This window comes from Rasamsonia byssochlamydoides, assembly GCF_041956645.1.
Source record: "Rasamsonia byssochlamydoides strain NRRL 3658 unplaced genomic scaffold VTN77scaffold_2, whole genome shotgun sequence".
Classification (NCBI taxonomy): Eukaryota; Fungi; Ascomycota; class Eurotiomycetes; order Eurotiales; family Trichocomaceae; genus Rasamsonia; species Rasamsonia byssochlamydoides.
Window position 1 is genome coordinate 301369 of NW_027192385.1, and position 16220 is coordinate 317588.

Sequence of the window (16220 nt, forward strand, 5' to 3'; positions counted from 1 at the left end):
TGAATGTCTCAAATTCGGCGTAAACGAATTCTCCGGTGTCACCAACATGTTGAAATGTTAAAATCAGCTGAAATCGTGGCTCAAATGAAGCAAAACATTGAAGAGACTGCCTTATTCACGTGTCCAGCTCTTACAGGTCTCTGGTAGTAATAATGAGAATATTCTTCTGATTGGTGACCATGCTCTCCGCCCGGCAGAAAACTGGCTCGCCAAAAATGCGGATGAAAGAATCGAAATCTGACAATCACGGCTCTCAATTGACTGTCGTCGACTCGTCGCTTTGCACCCTCGTCCACAATTGCTTCGCCATCAGGCAGTCACAATGCTGGGCGGCACAGGCCTGACTAGGTCGGCCACGGCTGCCAGGATGGCAAGCACGCGATTGACCGCGCCTCTCCGCTCCAGCCGATCGGTTTGTTCCTTTGCTGTCCGCATTGATCGTGCAGTTGAAGTTGACTGGATATAGCTGTCTTCCATTGCCTCGCGGTCTTTCCGGAATCCTGTCTCCCTCCGAACAGGGGTTTGGGGGAATGCTTCTTGGAAACCCGTGTCCTCCGCGTCCCGGCTGTCCTTTGCTCGGTTCAACTCGACATCGTCGGCAGCCACCAGCGCAACCCCTGCAGACGCCGCTTCCCAGGCTGGGTCGACAAATATAGCAGACCTCTCGCCGCTAGACATTGAACAAATTCCCGAGAATGTCGGATATCTGAAGGAACTGGGCCTGGATTATGGCTGGGGCCCATCCTCCATGGTGGAATGGACGATCGAACACATTCACATCTGGACAGGCCTGCCCTGGTGGGCCAGTATTGTCGCTACTGGCCTGCTGGTCCGTTTGGCTCTGTTGAAACCAGCCATCATGGCCTCAGATAATGCGGCCAAGATCCTGGCTATTCGGGAGAGGTCGAACTCGATTCGAGAGCGCATTTATTACCACACAAGCACCGGGAATAGTATAGAGATGATGAAAGCACGAGCAGAACTGCAAGACCTGAATCGAGAGCATGATATCAAGGCCTGGAAAAGCTTTGTCCCTTTACTCCAGATTCCCTTTGGTTTCGGTTGCTACAGAGTCGTGAACGGCATGTCTTCGCTTCCGGTGCCGGGTCTGGCGGCGGAATCGCTGGGCTGGATCGCCGATCTCACGGTCCGCGATCCCTACTTTTTGCTTCCGGCTGCCACCACCGTGCTCATGTATCTCACCGTCAAGGTATGTCCGTCGCTGCAGAGGACGATCGATTAGCGGCTAATGGCTGGGCAGAAAGGAGGAGAAGCGGGGTTGAACCAATTCCAAGGCACGGCCCTTGGTAGGATGATGCTCTACGGTTTACCTGCGCTTTCATTTTGCTTCATGGCGTTTTTTCCGAGTTCGCTGCAGCTCTACTTTGTCACGACGGGCCTGTTCTCCTTGGGTCAGACCAGCCTGCTGAACTCTCCTGGTTTCCGCCGATGGGCTGGAATTGCTCCATTAGCCAGAGATCGTCAGGCAACAGCCGAAGGCGCGGAGGGCAGCCGTCGACTCCGTCTGATCGAGGATTACGTCCAGGCTGAAGCGACACAGGCAACCAAGGAGCACGCAGCGACCAAGAACCAGGTCAGCTTCATCGACAGGATCGTGGACTCAGTGAAGGAGAATTTATCAGGCGCAAAGCGAGAGTTGACGGACAAGGTGAACCGGTACAGCAGACAGGCACCGATGGGTGCGAATGGCTCGCCGGCGCTACCGCCGCGCCTCAGCCAGAGGGATCTGAAGACGGCGGAGGAATACCAGAAGAGGCGACAAGCGGAAGAGGAATATAAGCGGGAGGAGCGAAACCACGCACGACGGGAGGCTTATCTGCGCTTTCTCGAGGCGGAGAAAGAGAAGGCAGGGCGAGCGTGGCTGTCAAAGAACGACCCGAAACTGAAGGCCCGGCAGTGACAGCGGCAGCATACAAAGATTGAATATGATTCGGGATGATGCCATTTACAGATGAAAAATCATGGCATGGCGTTGTGACACCTATCTATCTTCCAGGCTGTTCTCCTATCAACTGGGCCTGCACTTCTTTACTATGTGTAAAATAACTAACTTTGTACTGTACTGTTCTGGAATGTATTTTCAAGAATTTAAAATGGATTTTTTCATTATATATATATATAATTATGTCCATGAATCTCTCTCCACACAGACTGGTCATCGTGGTGTGGATAGGGAGGGGGAGGGGGAGGGTATTGAGATGCAGTGATTAGGTACATACAGCAGTGCTGTGGTGAAGAAGAATTGGGATTTGAACTGGATGATGAGTTGCCTTTTTTTTATTTCTTAACTAACTTGTTTTTTGATCTTTTTCTCCTGGATTGGATTGGTTGAGTGAGTGATTGCTTGATTGAATTGATTGATTACTATTATCTACCTTACTTTCATCCATCCACAGTCTCTCCCACCAGACTACGTAGCAGTGGTGAAGAAGAAAAATTGAGGATTGATTGAGAATTGACGACGAGTATTTTTTTTCTCCTTTTTTGACTTCTTTTTCTTTGATGTTTTTTTTTTCTCCCCTGGATTTATTGGCTTATTGAGGGATAAGTACTTAAATTGATTGAATTGGTCTGGTCAATTTCTATCCTGCCCATTTATCTATCTTCCTCTCTTCCTTTCATCCATTCCCTCCTACCAGACTACATCTTACTAACTTGCTGATTTACTTCTGCAGCATCCATCAAAGCCAGCACCCTCATCATCCGATCCTTCGCCTGGACAGCGGCTTGATACGCAAGGCGGTACCTCTCCAGGCCCTCCGCAAAGGCTGGCCTCTTCTCCGTCCATCCGGTCAGCTTGCGGAGCTTGGCGGACGACACCCACTGCGAGTATGCGACGACGGCGTCGACCGTGCCGGGTTTGATCTCTTTCTTCCTGTCGTCGTCATCGGGAGGATGGTATTCCACGGCGAGACCGTATGATCGTCCCACTGCTTCGGCGATGTCTTGCACTGTTTCGTACTTCGAGTTTGAGATGTTGAAGGCTTGGCCTTTGATTGCGCTGCGGTCTGGATGTGCTGCCAGCGTGATGTAGGCTTCGGCGCAGTCGTCGACGTGCGTGCCGTGCATGATGGTGTTGGGGTGGCTGTTGATGTGTAGGATGCCAGTAGCACTCCCATGGCTCTGGTCCTGGCTCTTACCCTGGCTGTGACTTCTGCCCTGCCGCTCTGCATACGCCAGCAACGGACCGTAATAACTCGATCCATAGCCATAGACAGTTGTCGGCCGGAGAACGACAGCATCGAATGGATGATCCCCATCCAGCAGCCTGACAGTCATCTCCGTCCTCGAGATGAGCAGCTCAGGCGGATTCAGCGGGCTCTCCTCCGTGTGAGGCGCCAGATAGGGATCGCCATGTCTCGCCGTGCAGCCATAGTCCTTGCATCCGCTGGTGAACATGACAAGAGGACGGACGCCCTGGGCGAGGCTCCGTCGCCCGATCTCGCGCAGCATCGCCAGGACGTCTGCAAAGTGGCCTGCATAGTTGGAGAAGTCTTCCGTGTTGGAGACGACGGCATCAAAGACAGCATGAGCATCCTTTTCCAGCCAGGCGAGGCTACTAGGCGACCCGACAATCGGATGGATCTCGTGCCGGGCTAGGTCCAGCGCGTCCTCCGCTCGTCGAATCAGCCCGTACGTCTCCCATCCGGCGCGGTTGAAGGCTTTGGCGACGGCGTCGCCAATGTAGCCGTTTGCGCCGGTGACGAGGACTTTCTGGACTTTCTTTGACATGTTGAAAAAAAAATTAACACAATTCAGGTCAGGTTAGGGAAGTGCTCAAAAGATATCCAAATGTCCAGTGAGAGTGGAAATGAAAAGAGCCACAATAGACGTATGTCCGTCAGTCCTTTACTCTTCTTATTATCTCGTCGATTCAATTCAATTGGTGTCGAGATAGAATAGCAATGGCAATGACAATGCAATGACAAGGTCTTCAACAGGGTATAAATACCCCCCTCCCTGCCTGCTAATATTAGTATCCGTATTTACAGTACAAATGTACCCATATGCAGCTTGATTGTAGGTGAAGCCGAGTTAGACGAATCAGAATCTCTCCGCGCGTCAACATCTTGTATCGTCGATGGACCGTATCGAGGAGAAAAACATTGACCAACACACGATCTAGTCGATAAGAAAGTTAGTTTCTCTGAAAAAGAATCGAAACAACTCTTGAAAAGACCTGCAACAGGCGATAGGAAGGCAACTAGGTACCAGGAGAGTTGTTGAAGGTGGAGGCGCGGAGACATTCGATCATCCGTCGGAGACATTGCGTCCCGCTCGGGGGAATGTTGGGCCATGCATGTATCAATCATATAGGGTTAGTACACAATACGACGTAAAATAGTGATATGGGGATATATTCACGACTTTATACTGCATAATAATGTAACTGACTGACTGATTGATTTAGATCAAGCATGATTAGATAATTACTTAATCGCGAATGCTGTTATGGTCGTAGGAATTTGCGTAAGTATATATTATATATAGGAATATACATATGTGCGAGATTCCACATCATCTTCATGTCGGTATTTTCTTCTGTACATACGTATACCCATCTGCATTTCCTCAGGTCAAGCACCAGCAGGAGAATTAATGCTCCCATGCACAAAGCGGTCGAACTCGACCTGCGGTATTCATAGATCGCACATCAGCCTCTTAGTCTCGTCTCAGACGGGCTGATTTTCTCTAATGCACTTGCCCAGTTGATCTCATTCGGCGAAGAGACCATTTCTGAAAAAGGCTGGCTGAGGCTATACGGTAATTCGACATTGTCGCCTGGGATGATCACTGTAGAGTTAGTTAAAGATCATTTCCACTGGGAGGAGTATCTTACCATCTTCACTACTAAGAGATGGAACGACCGCTTGATGAGGGGCGTCACTTCTGACCTTACTCAGCATGACGGTCAGAGCCTCACTCGCTCGAAACGCCTCGATCGACGTGTCCTTCGAATCTCTCCAAACATGATACGACGTCTCCAACGCTTGCATCATCTCTTCCCGTCGATCCATCCCCCAAAGACTCACATCACTCGACGCAGGGTGCGTCGGCCCCGACAGGGCCAGCCGCAGATCCAAACACAGGAGCATCGCAGCAAGGAGATAGTCATTCGTCGTGACGGACGTCGCCATCCCCTTGTACCCCGCAAATCGACCCGTCGGGGCCGTCTCACGGTGATGGATTGCCTGGTAACTCAGCAACGTCAGGGCGGCATCAACGCACACCTTGCGCGAATGGCTGAACTGCGGGTTCGATCGCGCGAGAGGCAACCGTCGTCGATGCAGGATGCACAACCCACTGTGCATCGTCTGGTCCATGCCCATCCTCGCCAGGACCACGTGTGGAGGATCGAGGATGGATTCCTCCAGCGGACGCATCTTGTAGTACGGGGGCATTGCATCCCTGGCGGCATACAATTCGCTTTCCAACGTCGCCACGTCCGCATCATTTGGGTGGATGTCCAGGATGTGGGAAGAGGTCTTGGCAAATACTTCGAGCATCGGCATTTTGGCGATAAAAAAAGATATCTTGGTCACTTCGTTCATGGGTCGTGACAGAGGAAGCGCGGTGGAATCTTCGTCGAAATCATCTTCTCGCAGGTTCCTTGGAAGCATCGTGTCGTGCTGTCCTTTGGGAATCATCGCTGGCAACCCCACTTGGAATGACATGAAGATATCGCTCTGGACGACCGCAAGCCACAGCCGCCGGCGCATCTCGCACTGGAAGGGTGTGAACTCTGGAAAGAGACTCGGCTCGCGATGGAGGCCGATTCTCATCGCCAGGCGGACGACGCTGCCCATCAAGACCCTGACATGGATTTGGGAGTCGGGACTGCTGGTGAACTCGGCCTCTAGATGGACGGCCAGAGTCTCCAGCTGCTCCATCGTGGGCTTGGAGTAGTCAGACGATGCCAGGCATTGAGTTGTGCGTGTCCGAAACAGGGACATCGCTTCGTCCGCATCACCGACAGAGGGCGTCAGGTCAATGCCATTCGCCTTGCTGACACGTATTCCTTGTCGCATGATCGCGAACAACAGGCCAAGCCACATCTTCGACACGTCGTAGGGATTCTTCCAGAATTTCTCATACTGACGCGGTTAGCTGCACAGTATATAGACGGTTTCGTCTGGAATGTCCATACTTCTCGTAGAAACTTCTTCGGATGTATCACCGCTAAATATGAATCAGCCAACCTTTCGCGATTCTAAATGACCAGGAGCATACGTCTAACGTGGCTTGTCACGCCAAAGTAATTTGCAATCAGCAGATCAGCGGCCGGTCTCGCGGGAAGAGAGGAAGGAGCGTTTCCATATCGCATTCGCCGTGGCTGCTGTGGAGGCTGTTGATGTCAGCGAGCGGATATCTGGAGGATTCCACTTTCATTTCTTGCTCGCGAAAATCCCGCTCATGCTGCTCGAAATAGGACCTAATTTCTGCTATCTGGTAGTCGTCAGTATACACGTACGATGTGCGTGTACGATACCGTAGATAAACATGACTGGTACGTACATCTCGCAGGACACTCTCCCAGAGAGTAGTGGAGGAGCTGGAGGTTGGTATCGATGGCTTGTCGAGTAGGGATTCATGAGACACTCGACCATTGCCAAGGTTCCTATTCCTATCGCTCTCGATGGGATAGATCGTCTGGGACAGACTTCCCCTGAGAGACTGCTCCTGTTCCTGCTGGATGGCTGTTCGACCATCTAGGTGGTTTTGACTCTCGATCAACCCCATCACCAGCGCCTCCAACCGATCGAGACGCTTTTTCGTTCGCTTCGATTCGCGAACTTGGTCGCGCGCTGGGGTGACCGGGTAGACACACGTCTCCGACTCCCTTCGCTTCACCCTGTCGCACTTGAGCCTGCATCATGATTTAGTACTCTGATTGTAGATTTAATCGGGTTGAATCAAGATTGGGCGTATGCAATGCTGACTTTCGTCTTTTGCATGGCGTGCACGACAGCTGAGGCCGGCCGCGCGTGGGGAAATTCAATGTGCGGTTGCCATTTCCCGAGCGATCCATTTTCCACTGAGGCAGTTTACTCGAAGGATTATGATCAATTAGTATCCCGCGTGCTGTATATTCGAATCTTTCACAGGTAGAGCTAAAGCAGCAGGCAACAATGCATCGATCTGACCGGGCGGGGTAGCTAACAGGTATATAGTGTTACTAGGTACTTTAAATGGAAACAACATCCTTGAGTTATTTTCTGTACGTAGGCAATACATAGGCTTAAATAGTGCCCTTTACATTATAGATCATTACCTATAATTCTACCTGTAAATTTCACACATTATAGTCGAAGCTCAAGAATAATAACGATGAAATACTAAATCAATAAAGTTGGAAAATTAAAGAGCACTCTTTTGGAAGATATCGCATCCACGCCTATCTATAGGACCCAAACAGACGATATGATAGCGAAACTACTGTGCTGAAATTGCCCAGCAGCCGTCGAAATAATAGCTACAGGGCCTGTTTAAGCTCATTCACTGATAGTGCTTCACTCGATTCAATAGGTAAACTTCTCTCCCACCCATTCCTCACTCAACTCCCACAGCCTTCGTGCCTGCTCAGGATCCGTGGCATAGGGCTTGACGACCTCCGGATCAGTCGTCAGCTTCGTGTCCGTGATGTAGACGCCGTCCTCGTCGGAAATATCAGGCTGCAGCAATGCCCTCAACGGCCCAGCGCATCCCTGAGCTGGGGTCTTTCGCTCCGGGCGAGAAATCCCATGTTTGGCAAATGTCTCCAGTGCCTCTTTAAAACGGTCCGGGGTGATGTGTCGAGTGAGCGACGTGGCCACGCTGCCTGGGTCCACGGCGTAGGACCGGAGATGGTGCTTCGCGCCCACTTTCTCATTCAGAGCCACGGAGAACAGAATGTTTGCGGTCTTGCTCTGCGCATAGGCATAGCCCGGATGGTATGTGGCGCCGTTGGACCACAGGGGATCATCGAACCGGAATGGCGACATGCGGTGGCCGTAGCTGCTGAGGTTGACGACACGAGGAGACGGCGAGGCCAGCAGCCTGGGCATCAGCAGGTTGGTCAACAGGAAGTGGCCCAAGTGGTTGGTGGCCAGCTGCTTCTCGTAGCCTTCCGGCGTGGTCTCGTATGTGGGCAAAGCCATGACGCCGGCATTGTTGACGATACCATCGATCTGGGTGATGGCCGTATTCGAGAGCACTTCCTGAGCAGCCTTTCGCACGCTCGCGAGGGAATCCAGGTCCACCTGGACGAAGTCCGTCTCGATGGGGGAGGATTGTTCGCTGGCTGCTGCAATCGCGTTGATGACACTCTGAGTCTTCTCTCGCGAGCGGCCAAACAAGATCAGACGCGCTGGGGACGCTTTGGCAAGAGTGATTGCGATCTCGGCGCCGATGCCCCCTTCGCTTGGACCAGTGATGGCAAAGGTCTTGCCCTTCACTCGATCCGCAAACGCAGAGATAATCTCCTGGCCTTGCGTAGCGAATCCGTATTCAACCATTGTGATGGAGGTAGTTGAAAAGTACGAGACAAGTTATAGCGGCCGTGACAATCTCAATTCACCACTGATGAATTCAATTAGTTAGAGGATATTTTCTGATGAATTGCGATTCAAGAAGCTGTAATATATAGTCTGATAGGAATGAATATGGATTTTATACTTACCACAAGCTCGTGCACGGCATTATGGTTCGCATGAAAAACTATCTCCTAAACTCCTATCTCCGAGTGATAGGATGATGTCACGGATAACCAGTCCCACTGAAGTCATATTGTTTCTCGTTCACAGCTCCAGAAGTGTATACAGAGCGAAACTTACGAAAACAATCACAGCGAAGTGGATCTAATTTCCCTAAATGGAGGCGTATATGCGCCAAGACCGTGATGCTGGCCTTAACTCCTAAACTCCGGGTGGCTGCATAAGTGCCAACTTTCTTTCAGCACTAATAAGAATAATTCCGCTGGAACGCTAATAGTATGAACAGTGAAAAGTCATAATCGTCTTGCTGACTCTTAACTATATCACCAATAGACAGAACATGAGAGTCGGTGTTTGGGGCAACCTTGCTCCGTTACAAAAAGACTAAAATCTCAAAATCGGGGAAATCATTCGTTTGACTCACCTGTACCATAGGAATGAATTGCAAGTGTACAATAGCATATGCTCGCATTTGGCTTCATGATTATTATTATTATGAAGGGTGGGCCTGAGATCGGAGGGTATCCCAACACAAATATCCGTCTCGCAATTCTGAATAGCAGCGAATGCACCGTATTTCCCATCTGATTCGGGCTGGGACTGGCTCGGTCAAACACAGCCAGAGCTGCAATTGAAAACAGATCCTGCACAGCGGAGTTTCTGCTATCGAGGTGACGTGTATACAGCATGATGCGACTTTCAAAGGATCGAAGGAGCGAATTGGCATTTGATCATCCCTGGAAAGGTTTTATACAGTGACAGCCGTGACGGCCATCAGATCGGGATCGAGGGTTGTCACCTCTAAAGAAGAGGAAGGCACAGGTATCAAAGCCGCTGCTACTGTTGCTGTTCGTGACACACGGCGGTGGTTGGACATGCTACCAAAAAGCATGGATGTGTTTAAGATCTTCCAGACTTTCCAGTTCGTTGTCATCTCGGTAGACTCCCGCCTCACTCCCAAATGCAAGTATCCTGTCCATATCGAGGATAGGTAGGTTGCTCCTCACTTGGTCGTCTTCTGCAGTTCTGAATTCGGGATCAAAGGGTCGGAAATCTATCTTCCTGGGTCAAGTGCAGGCGCCAATATCAGCCCAACAGGCCGTGCAACAGAATTAGTAGTCAACGGAGTAATCCTAAAACTGAGTATTCCGCCATCTGGCTTATGTTAGTTCCTGCCGGCTGATATGAGTACACGTCCTGCGGTTGATGTTCCGGGACGCTTCTCAGCAGTGGTGTGATGCGACAGATCGGGAATTGGTGCCCGATGTCGAGGATGGAGCAGTACAAGTGGTTCCATTTATGGTAGACCTGGACAGACTGCCAGCACATCTGATCTTTGTCGTCGGTCAAGATCTAATGCACAACAAAGGCATCACATACGCCTGGAGAGTGGAGGCTGTAAAGACAAGATCACATGTCTATCCAGGGACCATTGATGTCTTTGCGGAATCCTGGGAGAAGATTTGCCGAAGATTTCGTGAGAGTGTGTCGGCTGACTTCACAGATAATATACCAAGCACAAGTTGCGTTTCCTTTAATTTTCTTTCAAAAAGGCCATATCGCAGATTCAACAACTACATTGACTCGTTAGTTGCATATAGCTTGGATGAATAGATATGGTATATTTTGCCAATTGCTGGCGTACCATGCCGGACTGGATCTGAAAAAAAAAAGAAAAGAAAAGAAAAGAAAAGAAAAGAAAAAGAGAAAAAGAGAAAAAGCAACACGAAGCCACTCAGAAGCGTGATGACACTTACCTTTGCACAACATTTCATATCACTGCCTAATATTACGATCAATCAATCAAAGCCTGATTAACAAGACTCCACCGACACAAACTTCTCATACTGACAAAACGCCGTTGCAACTCTCCAATCGATGGAAGAGAAATGGAAGTCATCACAATTATTCATCCTTGTGCTTTGGCGGACAGTATACGTCTTCCTCTAGCTGATGGAACGAGTAGATGTATCGATACGGTTCTGGCAAAAAGTCGTCATATTGCTGATCTGTCTTCGTTGCGCCGCTGCACGGAGTACTCCGTACTCCGTACTCTGTAGATCACTTAAGATGTGTCCTAAGATCAGCAGCTACTGCCCACAGGCTGAACTGGAAGTGGACATGCGACAATCGTAATGGCGATCATCCGACTCAAAATCAGCAATACGTACGGTTCTACGGAGTAGAAACCTTGCCACAGATAAAGTATCCGAACTGCATAGATAATCAGATAACAGACAAGATATGGTTCAATCAATCAGCCATTCTGATCCCGTCTGACTTGATGATAATGCGACGCTGGCGGGTGTCACGGTCAGAGATTCAGGGGTTGAGTGCCTTGATCAATGATCGTCCGATCGTCGATGATGATCGCTGGGATCTGCGTCCTGAGCCTTTAGTGCTGATTCTGTGGAGTACGGAGTAGTCCGTACTTAACTTTCTACTATTAGTTCAACACAGGAGAGAAGCACCATGGAATACGACATAGGTAGATGAAAAGAATCGTCACAATCGTTCATATTCTCATCAGTCAGTACGGAATACGGAGTACGAAGTTTCATACTCTGTACAGTAGTGACTGACCGGGCAAGCAGCGCGCGGATCTCCCGATAGACCAATCAACAGACTTGCACAGCCAATAGTATCCCAGCATTTACCGACTATTTGATTTTCATCTGATATACTTCTCCTGAGGTCCTTCCTGCTGTAGAGAATATTATCCTTGAACTCGAATAATGTGAGCATCAACGCAAGTATTCCGTACTTCCCAGAATCTACGGAGTAATAAGTGCAGTAGTCAGTTGTCGCATATTTATTTAATCGTCCACTGCACTGTGTTGACGTTGTTCCATACTTACTCTACAGTCCGGGCGAAATGCAAACAAATTCAAATTCTAGTTACAGCACAAATTCAAGGCGTGTGGCTTGACCCAATACCCCATATGGAGCATGGAGTACTCTGTATATCCTAACCTTCGAAGGTTACTCAAGTCACGAGTCACAAGTCACGCGACACGGGTTAGCACTGAGCGGTGATTGATCGGAGATGCGCGGAGTAGCGATGTTTGTATGGAGCACCCAGTACAGATACGGGGAAAAAAAAAGGCTCTCTCAGTTCCAACAAACCGTAACCTTGCTATCCATTTACATCTACTCCGTACATAGGTAACTAGCCTGGGCATTATTAATTGTCAGTGGGTGGTGCACTGCCCAGTGGCGCCCAGCCACCTCTCAGTCCTGTCCTGTGTCAACTTTCCAAGTGCGCAAGTGTGCTGGACCTCTCTTCTGTTCCATTGAACTGATCATTCTGAAGTCTTAATTGATGTTAAACTCAGATTTCCCCCGCCCATGCCCATGTCCATGCCCATGCCCATGCTCCAGATCTGGAGTTTATTTCATTATCTTTCTATGATCCTACCCTACCCCATACTCTGCATCCTTCCAATCCGAATAAGCCCATTATTGTCGTTGACACGTTGTGACATGACCTCCCAGGTGGGTCAGAGTCCAGACCAGACCAGTTGTATCAGTTGTACGGAGTACCCCCGCTTGGAAGCCTGGAACACGGGCCTTTTAGCGGTAGTTCCCTGGATCCTGGACCCTGGGTCTCCTATGAAGTACCGAAGGTAACACTATTCCTCCGCTAACCTTACCCCGGTGATACCCAATGGACTGACAGATAAATTGTCATTACCTAGGTTAGTAGTTAGAGAATCTAGCCCCTAATAAATTATAAAGGGCCGACTTCCTGCCCAGCATGTACTCCATACGGAGTTATTGGAAATAAATACCCGATACAGAGGAGGTTAGGCTAAGACCTAAACGTCTAATTAACGTCTAACGTGTACAGAGGAGCGCCTGTCTCCAGACAGCACAGCCACCCCGCCCAGGCCCCTGATTTTAATCTAAGGTTTTCCGCACTGAACCCTTTAATGGAATCCATCAATCAATCAATCAAAACCAATCAATAAATCAGTATTGCTGAATCCTGATTGGTGGAAGAAAAACCAAATATTAATCGAATCAAATCGAATCAATTCAATTCAATTCAATACTCCGTACAGCACTTCCTTGATCAGGGAGGTGATACTGTAGATAACACCTACAGCGCGGAGTACAGAGTACTCTGTAGTTGGACACATTTACTGTTTTACATATGCTGCATACGGAGTACACATATGCATCGGTCGATTTCGCAATGAGCTTAATCAATCACCTAATCAATTATAAATTTACGATTAATGCATTCGTTCCTCACTAGCTGACTAGCTGCACCCGCCTACCTACGCCGTAGATCGATCACCAACCAACACTGCACACCCCGATTGCTGCTGACCAGATGCAGATTGCAGAAAGCAGACAGCTGACAGCGCCAAAAACGCCAGGACGCGTCGTTGTCATCATCTTGATGCGCCGCAAGTGACAACTTGTCAATCTCACCTGCCTACTCCGTCCAGTACGGAGTAGTCGACCGGCTTACACCCGGCTTTTACCAACTTCCAGCCGCATCGGCCCGCACGTGCCAGGCACATGCAGATAGGCCACGCGGCCTCTGGCTAGACGTTTCGAATCAGATAATGCCCAACTTTAGTAATAACTGTACGAACGCGAGGGCAGCAGCGTGATTCGAAAAGATATTGAATAATCATATGTTCATTGGTTGACTGCGGCAATATGTACAGAAAATCCCCAAAAAGCAAGATTTTTTTTTAGATCAGATCAGATCAGATCGAATAAGCAAGATGTGTCGAAAATGACACGATAGATAAAGAGGGAGGAACGATGCGCTCAGCGAGATGCCGAGACCTAACCAACACCAATACTCGAATCGAAGATCGCCCCCAAAGTAGATAGATAGATGATCCCAAAACAGTGCACCCCCGACAAAGAAACAAACACGTCGTGATAGTATAGTGTATAGCAAGATCAGACCGCACAAATGCAATATATAATATAAGGTATCCCGGATTAAAGCAAGATATATATATATATATGTCTAGCGAAGTGAAAAGAAAGTAGCGAAAAGGCGAAGAAGCGTTCACGTCATCGGCATCGGCCGTGTGGTCATCGGAATCGATTCGGGGCTCTTCTCATCCTCCTCGAACATCAGATTCTCTAGTTTCTGCGTCATCCTCGCGCAGAACGGGTCGACGTAGTTGGTCCACAGAGACGCACAGATGTACACCAGCACGAGCCAGCACGGGATGCTGATTGCGACGACCCACGGCGGTCGGATCGGAAGCCAGGCTGGGGGGATCACGTTGCCGTTCTCGTCCACCGTCTCTTCCCATGGCTCTCCGGAAATTCCGTAGAGCATCCAACAGAGTGGCACCCGCAGCAAGGTCCCGTGGACCAGATAGACCGCAAAACTCTGCTTCCCCAGCCAGAGGAGCAATCGATTCGAGAGGAACTCTTTCGTTGTTGGTGAAATGAAGATGGCGAAAATGATCATGTCCACCCCAACGGCGGTATAGCGTTTCCCAATGTTGACATCCGGCGGGAAAAGATAGCGAGACATCTCGAACATGTAGTTCGACCATGACGCCCATTCTGGGTGCTCTCCGGGGTAAGATGCGATAAAGAGACCCGCCGAGACCAGGAACAAAGCGAATATTCGTCGAGGCCAGCGATGACGGTCGAGGAAGTTTTTAAACGACAGCTCATAGGACAGGTCGCTGAGTAGCATTCCATAAACGCACTGCATCTGGAAGGTTTCTATGAAATGCATTCACTGTTAGCACCAGTTTGACAATAATTTGATGCGGTCATCTTACCAGTATCCTTGGCGGCGTCTTGGTGATAATACAGGATCATGCCAATGCAGATCAGGAGACGCCAGCGGTATTTGCAAAACATGGTCGCGACGAGCAGGATATAGATCAACATCGATCCTTTCAACAACGGCAGCAACGCCCACTGGTGGTCATCGTACGCCATATAGCCGGTGGTCCACGTACTCAGGAAGTTCTGGAACAGCCGGATGACTTCCTTGTACAGCGAGTCTTCCACATCAGGCGCAGCATATCGACACCACCAGCAGTCGGACCGGTTTGCTACCGTGAAACCTCCGAACTGGGCGATGGTCCAGGAGATGATCAGGGCAATCGTCGCAGGAAAGATCAGACGAGGAGGACGGCGGAAGGCGCTCTTGGCGATAGTCGTGAATGCCGAGCTGGTGTTGCCGGCTCTCGACAGCTTCAACGGCTTGAGGGCGCAGACATAGCCGGTGAGGAAGGCAAAAATGGTGACTCCAATACGGCCCTGCCATGGAATGCGCAAGATGGGTAACTGTAGGATTCGGGGAGGGACTTCGGGGTTGTCTCGCGGGGAAAAGAGGTCGTAATCCCAGGCTCGTGCCAGGTGGGTAAGGACCACTAAGAACGACGCGACTCCACGGAGGCCCTAGAGTTACGGACGAATGATCAGTACGTTGCAGCTTGAAACTGGCAGAGGGCCTTGGGGGTCATACATCGATCCATTTCACGGTCTTCTTGGGGTCCCCTCTCACGGAGGGATCCCCGCTATTCCATGGCAGAGCACTTGGGATGGTCTCCCACAAGCGGGAGTAGAGGTAGGAAGGATTGTATGACATATTATAACACCAAAAGGAAGGACAGTCTGCTCAACAGAACCATAGCAACGCGTGGGAAAGACGTCTAAATCCACAGAAAGAGACAGATAAATAGATAGGTAGATAGATAGACGGTAAAGAACGACTGAGGGTGAACAAGAGGGAACCAGAAGCGCCTGAGGATGGAGGAGAAGCAGTATGCGGTAGCAGCAGGAGCCCGTGGAGTCAGTCTGCAGTCCTGAAACAAAGAACGAACCCCAGCGCTTAAAGGACAGGCGCCTGTTTAAGACGAAGTCTGCCGCATTTCTACCTGCAGCTGTATGAGGCGACCGCCGGTGGCCATGGACGCTTGCGTGGACGGGTCAAGGGGCGGCAGCCAAGAGCCACCAGCAACTGCTATCGGTCGCAAAGTCTGGATTGCGCCATAGTTAATCCACCCGCCCGCCAGTCACGGCCTGCGATCGCCATTTCCTCTCGCATAATTGCTGCACAAACGCGCCCGACGCTCGCTCTGCCGCCCCCTTGGCCACCCCGGAGCGCAGCCAAGCTTGCCGCAGTGGCTCGAGGGTTTTACTATCGATCATCTAGTACGGAGTACAGCCACTGTGGCTTCCATACGGAGTACGGAGTAAATGATTATCTCCCACGTCCGGCTCGCGGAGAACGGACTCACGGAGTGCAGTCAACAAGTCTGCTGACATGGTTCAAAGAGACGATCATTCCCGTAAACATAGGTCATCCCGATCCAGGGACCCCAGCAAAGGGTGCTTTTTCCGCTCCACTGCCTCCACCGGCGGGCCTTGGCGGCTGCAACTGCCGGCACGATGATCGATTGATTATCTTCCACGAACCGAATCAGATCCGCACAAATTTCCGGGTCACGCGTCATGGTAATTTGGATTTGAGATATCATATGCCAACAGAGGATCGAACAA

The 16220-nt window shown here is 50.1% G+C and overlaps 6 protein-coding genes across 6 annotated transcripts; 1 reads left to right on the top strand and 5 right to left on the bottom strand.

Moving 5' to 3' along the window:
• Nucleotides 1–322: 322 nt before the first annotated feature.
• On the top strand, nucleotides 323–1921 carry VTN77DRAFT_2666 (uncharacterized protein; the record flags this gene model as incomplete). Its single annotated transcript, XM_069418530.1, has 3 exons — nucleotides 323–412; nucleotides 467–1210; nucleotides 1262–1921. The coding sequence occupies 3 exons, from the start codon at nucleotides 323–325 to the stop codon at nucleotides 1919–1921; spliced, it is 1494 nt and encodes a 497-aa protein (XP_069282147.1).
• Nucleotides 1922–2661: 740 nt separating this feature from the next.
• Nucleotides 2662–3753, bottom strand: VTN77DRAFT_2667 (uncharacterized protein; the record flags this gene model as incomplete). The annotated part of the gene is made up of 1 exon (XM_069418531.1): nucleotides 2662–3753. One exon carries the CDS (start codon nucleotides 3751–3753, stop codon nucleotides 2662–2664), a length of 1092 nt encoding a protein of 363 aa, XP_069282148.1.
• A 922-nt stretch (nucleotides 3754–4675) lies between these two features.
• VTN77DRAFT_2668 (uncharacterized protein) lies at nucleotides 4676–7051 on the bottom strand (the record flags this gene model as incomplete). Its single annotated transcript, XM_069418532.1, has 7 exons — nucleotides 4676–4815; nucleotides 4862–6116; nucleotides 6170–6201; nucleotides 6253–6367; nucleotides 6406–6468; nucleotides 6538–6889; nucleotides 6963–7051. The coding sequence occupies 7 exons, from the start codon at nucleotides 7049–7051 to the stop codon at nucleotides 4676–4678; spliced, it is 2046 nt and encodes a 681-aa protein (XP_069282149.1).
• A 490-nt stretch (nucleotides 7052–7541) lies between these two features.
• Nucleotides 7542–8516, bottom strand: VTN77DRAFT_2669 (uncharacterized protein; the record flags this gene model as incomplete). The annotated part of the gene is made up of 1 exon (XM_069418533.1): nucleotides 7542–8516. One exon carries the CDS (start codon nucleotides 8514–8516, stop codon nucleotides 7542–7544), a length of 975 nt encoding a protein of 324 aa, XP_069282150.1.
• Nucleotides 8517–13752: 5236 nt separating this feature from the next.
• Nucleotides 13753–15306, bottom strand: VTN77DRAFT_2670 (uncharacterized protein; the record flags this gene model as incomplete). Its single annotated transcript, XM_069418535.1, has 3 exons — nucleotides 13753–14429; nucleotides 14489–15116; nucleotides 15184–15306. 3 exons carry the CDS (start codon nucleotides 15304–15306, stop codon nucleotides 13753–13755), a joined length of 1428 nt encoding a protein of 475 aa, XP_069282151.1.
• A 64-nt stretch (nucleotides 15307–15370) lies between these two features.
• On the bottom strand, nucleotides 15371–16198 carry VTN77DRAFT_2671 (uncharacterized protein; the record flags this gene model as incomplete). Its single annotated transcript, XM_069418536.1, has 3 exons — nucleotides 15371–15523; nucleotides 15596–15681; nucleotides 15985–16198. The coding sequence occupies 3 exons, from the start codon at nucleotides 16196–16198 to the stop codon at nucleotides 15371–15373; spliced, it is 453 nt and encodes a 150-aa protein (XP_069282152.1).
• Nucleotides 16199–16220: the final 22 nt, after the last annotated feature.